This window comes from Nicotiana attenuata, chromosome 5 (genome assembly GCF_001879085.1).
Source record: "Nicotiana attenuata strain UT chromosome 5, NIATTr2, whole genome shotgun sequence".
Lineage (NCBI taxonomy): Eukaryota > Viridiplantae > Streptophyta > Magnoliopsida > Solanales > Solanaceae > Nicotiana > Nicotiana attenuata.
Genome location: NC_031993.1, coordinates 14,403,368 through 14,409,367, shown reverse-complemented (window position 1 = coordinate 14,409,367; position 6,000 = coordinate 14,403,368). Strand labels below are relative to the sequence as shown.

At 39.1% G+C, this 6,000-nt stretch overlaps 1 protein-coding gene across 1 annotated transcript; it reads left to right on the top strand.

The window, feature by feature from the left end:
- Positions 3,973 to 4,548, top strand: LOC109225997 (zeatin O-glucosyltransferase-like). Its single transcript, XM_019390799.1, has one exon. It carries the CDS (start codon positions 3,973 to 3,975, stop codon positions 4,546 to 4,548), a length of 576 nt encoding a protein of 191 aa, XP_019246344.1.

Sequence of the window (6,000 nt, the reverse complement as noted above, 5' to 3'; positions counted from 1 at the left end):
AATTTTGAATTCTAAACTAGTTAGGAAATTACAGGATTTCAATTTTTACCCTTAGATTGTTATAGCAAAGTAGTCGTGTAGTAATGATGACACTAGATTTGGGGCTGCATGTCCAATTCTAAGTGAGTATTTGATAGGGTTGTTACTATACTTGTAAATATTGGTAATAATAAAATTTAATTACCAAAAAAAATAGTGTGTAAAGGTGAAATTGGCCTCATATAGTAATCAAATTTCGTATGCACTTTAATGCTATCTAATGACTTTTTCCATCTGACTACAAGAATTATTCGCATTGATAATATTTTTACACGGTCAAAATCGGAGAGCTTGATTTCGAGGACCTAACGGTACCCCGGGCTCGAGTTCGGATAGCATGAAGTAAAGACCGGATCTGACTGCAAAATGCATACCTCGAGGGAGCAAATCGGAGATACGTCGTGATCTACCTCGAGGGCAGTAATAATTCGACGACACTCAAGAAAGAGCGGAAATTTCTCAAGGACACGTGGATCAGGGCATAAGATTTGTACGAAATAGTATGAGTCCATACTAGGTTATTATACAGTTGTACCAATAGAATTCTTTACCATAATTGTAAATGTACCATATTAGGGTTTTCCCTTCCTATATAAAGGGGACCCCAATCATTTGTAAAGACCATCTCATTTTTCACTGCAATAGAACATTCTTCTCTGCTTTTCTCGTTTACTATGCTCCATAATTGTTCTTTAGCTTTATTGTTTCTACTTTATTTTTCATACTTTATTTGCTCTTAAATTACCTAGAGGACCCCAAGATAATCAAGGTCGAGGTCCCCGTTGCTCTAACAACACTGGTTTGGTTCATCAATTCTTCTTACTTAAACCTAATATTACTTATATCTTCACTAGTATTGAAATAAATCACATATCTTTAAAATCACAAATCACCTTTAATTGTTACTCACATTTTTCGAGGTAAACAGTTTGGCGCCCACCGTGAGGCTAAAGATAATAGTGATTATTTCTTTACCGATTCTCATTACACACGTTATCTTTACACTTTTTCTTGTCAAGGTTTTTTTTATTCTCAAGCTTAGACATGTCTAGCACACAGAATGCACATATTCATGACGACGAAGGTCTTGGAGAAAACAGCGGTATAGGGATTGGTGTACCACCCGTAAACCCTGAGGAAGTGCCAAATATGGAGCCGGTTGATATCAGTTCGCATAACGCTCAAAACGCGGATTCAGGTGCAGACCTCGTAGGGAATGCGCGCAGAGAAGCCCGGCCCGGTGGCCAAAGAGCACAAGGAATGGAAGAAGTGGGAGTCAGCCTCCAAGTGATTTTCGAGATGCTGCAAGCTCAGCAAGTCGCCATCGCTCAACTTCAGAGTTATAATAGAACTCCAAACACCGCTGAACTAGAGAATACTCGGCGCGCGGAACCGGCGCTAGAGAGGCCCGATGAAAATGGCTCGAGGACTGACCCTACAATTATGAAAATTCTCGAGGAACTAGCCAAGAGGATCGAGTCCGGAGAAAAGAAAATTGAAGAAAATGACAAAAAGGTGGAGACATACAACTCAAGGGTCGACCAGAAATCGGGAGCACCTCCGATTTTGAAAGGACTGGACTCGAAGAAGTTCGTGCAAAAACCATTCCCCCAGAGTGCGGCTCCGAGGACCATCCTGAAGAAGTTTCGGATGCCAGATATCCCAAAATACAACGGGACCACTAATCCCAACGAGCACATCACCACATATGCTTGTGGCATAAAAGGAAATGATTTGAAAGACGATGAGATTGAGTCTGTTTTGCTAAAACAGTTTGGGAAACTCTGTCTAAGGGTCCCATGATTTGGTACCATAACTTACCCCCTAACTCTATTAATTCGTTTGCCGTGTTGGCAGACTCATTTGTAAAGGCACATGCCGTTGCCATAAAAGTCGCAACAAGGAAGTCCGATGTATTCAAAATAAAGCAAAGGGAGAACGAGATGCTGAGGGATTTTGTATCCCGCTCAGTCAGAACGAATGGAGTAACCACTAGTCTCCGATGACTGGGCCGTACAAGCCTTCACACAGGGTCTAAATGAACGAAGTTCGATAGCTTCGAAGTAGCTAAAGCAGAACTTGATCGAGTATCCCGCCGTGACTTGGGCAGATGTGCATAACAAGTACCAATCAAAAATTAGGGTCGAGGATGACCAATTGGGATCCCCCTCGGGCAGATGTGCATAACAAGTACCAATCAAAAATTAGGGTCGGAGAGCTTGATTTCGAGGACTTAACGGTACCCCGGGCTCGAGTTCGGGTAGCATGAAGTAAAGATCGGATCTGACTACAAAATGCATACCTCGAGAAAGCAAATCGGAGATACGTCGTGATCTGCCTCGAGGGCAGTAATATTTCGATGACACTCAAGAAAGAGCGGGAATTTCTCAAGGACACGTAGATCAGGGCATAAGATTTGTACGAAATAGTACGAATCCGTACTAGGTTGTTATACAGCTGTACCAATAGAACTCTTTACCATAATTGTAAATGTACCATATTAGGGTTTTCCCTTCCTCTGTAAAGGGGACCCCAATCATTTGTAAAGACAATCTCATTTTTCACTGCAATAGAACATTCTTCTTTGCTTTTCTCGTTTACTGTGCTCCACAATTGTTCTTTAGCTTTATTGTTTCTACTTTATTGTTCATACTTTATTTGCTCTTAACTTACCTCGAGGACGCCGAGATAATCAAGCTCGAGGTCCCCATTGCTCTAACAACACTGGTTTGGTTCATCAATTCTTCTTACTTAAACCTAATATTACTGATATCTTCACTAGTATTGAAATAAATCACATATCTTTAAAATCACAAATCACCTTTAATTGTTACTCACATTTTTCGAGGTAAACAGTTTGGCACCCACCGTGAGGCTAAAGATAATAGTGATTATTTCTTTACTGATTCTCATTACACACGGTATCTTTACACTTTTTCTTGTCAAGATTTTTTGATTCTCAAGCTTAGACATGTCTAGCACACAGAATGCACATATTCATGACGACGAAGGTCTTGGAGAAAACAACGGTATAGGGATTGGTGTACCACCCGTAAACCCTGAGGAAGTGCCAAATATGGAGCCGGTTGATATCAGTTCGCATAACGCTCAAAACGCGGATTCAGGTGCAGACCCCGTAGGGAATGCGCGCAGAGAAGCCCGGCCCGGTGGCCAAAGAGCACAAGTAATGGAAGAAGGGGGAGTCAGCCTCCAAGTGATATTCGAGATGCTGCAAGATCAGCAAGTCCCCATCGCTCAACTTCAGACTCAGAATAGAACTCCGAACACCGCTGAACCATAGAACACTCGGTGCGCAGAACCGGCGCTAGAGAGGCCCGATGAAAGTGGCTCGGGGACTGACCCTACGATTATGAAAATTCTCGAGGAACTAGCCAAGAGGATCGAGTCCGGAGAAAAGAAAATTGAAGAAAATGACAAAAAGGTGGAGACATATAACTCAAGGGTCGACCAGAAACCGAGAGCACCTCCGATTTTGAAAGGACTGGACTCGAAGAAGTTTGTACAAAAACCATTCCCCTAGAGTGCGGCTCCGAGGACCATCCTGAAGAAGTTTCAGATGCCAGATATCCCAAAATGCAACGGGACCACTAATCCCACCGAGCACATCACCACATATGCTTGTGGCATAAAAGGAAATGATTTGAAAGACGATGAGGTTGAGTCTGTTTTGCTAAAAATGTTTGGGGAAACTCTGTCTAAGGGTCCCATGATTTGGTACCATAACTTACCCCCGAACTCTATTGATTCGTTTGCCATGTCGGCAGACTCATTTGTAAAGGCACATGCTGGTGCCATAAAAGTCGCAACAACGAAGTCCGATGTATATATCTTGATTTGATGCAACAAGCTTTCAAATCGTATGATGAGCGTTGGAAAACTTGGGGTCTTGGTCTTTTTATGAACCCTTAGGAAATGGAGCAGAATATCAGAAAAGACACGACTAGTACCCTGCCACGTCATCACTTATTGCAGTGGCTGGACAAACAAGAACCAAACTCAGTGATACTTGTTTCATTTGGATCTGCAGCTTCATTTACTGATGAACAAATAAGAGAACTGGCACTTGGTCTTGAACAAAGTCAACAAAAGTTCATTTGGATACTGAAAGAAGCAGACAGAGCAAATGTCTTTATCATCAATGGCAGTAGTACTCGGACCTTTGCTTTACCAGAAGGGTATGAGGAAAGAGTTGAAGGAAGAGGAATCGTAGAGCGGGGATGGGGCCCACAACTAGAGGTGTTAGGACACGCGTCAACTGGAGATTACTTGTGTCATTGTGAATGGAACTCTGTAATGGAGAGCATTTCAATGGGAGTTCCAATTGCTGCATGGCCATTGCATACAGACCACCCGAGGACCGCTTTGTTATTGATCAAAGGTTTGAAAATAGGGATTTACGTTAGAGATTGGGCGCGTAGAAATGAGTTGGTGAAAGCAGAAACAATTCATAATGCTGTAAAGACTTTTGATGGATTCGCCGGAAGGTGAAAAATTGAGGCAAAAAGCGGCGGAGCTGAAGGATGTGGTGAAAGCATCGTTCATGGATGGTGGCGCAACAAAAAAAGACATTGAATCTTTTATGTCTTATATCACTAGATAGATTTTCTTTTAACAGCTTGTTTGGATGGTTGTTACGCAATGTTTTATAATGTATTGTATTGTACTGTATTGTTTGTATCGTTTGTTGTTGTTTCATGATATCATGCACCAGCAATATGAAAAATAAATTCGCAATATTATAAAGAAAAATTATGATACGGGGTAAACTTATTATATAAAAAGGTAAGGTAAATGATAAAATAAAATAATTTAATAATAATAAAGGGTGAGATGAAAGAAAAAGACAAGATAACGACACAACCACACCAAATCGGTCGTTAGATAAAGTGGCACATTTTATAGTTATGTAACGACGAATTTAATTTAAGTAACAATCAAAACAAACATCGTATTTAAAGTAACAATACGATACTATACAATAAGTAACGACCATCCAAACAAGCTGTACAAACATCGTATTTAAAGTAACAATACGATACTATACAATAAGTAACGACCATCCAAACAAGCTGTAAATTAGAGCCTCCGATAGATAAAGTTCTTTAAATTAGAGCCTCTGATAGATAAGTTCTTTAAAATTGTAGCCTATTTGGAACCACATCTTGTAATTGGTCAGGGCTGGGAATAAAATGTAACTAAGGAGTAGCAATTAGACTCTTCAATTTTCAGATGGAACGTGAGAAATGCTTGTAATTACAATGGGTAATTCTCTTTTGTTCTTATTTTTTAAATATTATTTTTTACTCTCTGTCTCTTAATTTCATTCCACATATGCGAGGAACACTTGTTAAAATCAATTTCATGTTTTGCTAAGTCCTTTTTTCTATTTATAAAAATATTTATTAGAAAAATACTTTCTAAACTCATCATATTCTTTTGTTATTTAAAAAATGGAACATATCATAAATCCATTTATATTCACATGAGTACGGAGATACTTATTTATGATATTAGTAGTTAAAACTAAAATTATTAAAAAATTTTAATATGTATTTTAAATACTTAGTACGAAAAAACAAAATTTAGCATTTCTTATATGCACACGTACTTGTCACACTATAAAGTTTATTCGCTTATTCATCTACTAGATGGCCTGTGCCGTGCTATGCACGGGCGTATGGCCGATATTGTTGTTTGTGTTATTTGTACAACTATAAGATTATAAAAAAGTTCAACAATGAAAATTGAAAAGATAATAGCTTCATCCTTTTTTTCAATTATTTGGCACGATTACCGAACAAGAACGTAATACTATAACACTATCAAGCTGAGTAAACATTCACAATATTGACCTCCCTACTATATACGTTCATTGAGGAACAAGGTTGTATAAAATATCAAAAAGATTATGAAATTATTTGCAACATACGTAGTATATTT

What these genes read in the sequence shown, in the direction of transcription:
- LOC109225997 (XM_019390799.1), top strand. Translation starts at nt 3,973, where the DNA reads ATGGAGCAGAATATCAGAAAAGACACGACTAGTACCCTGCCACGTCAT.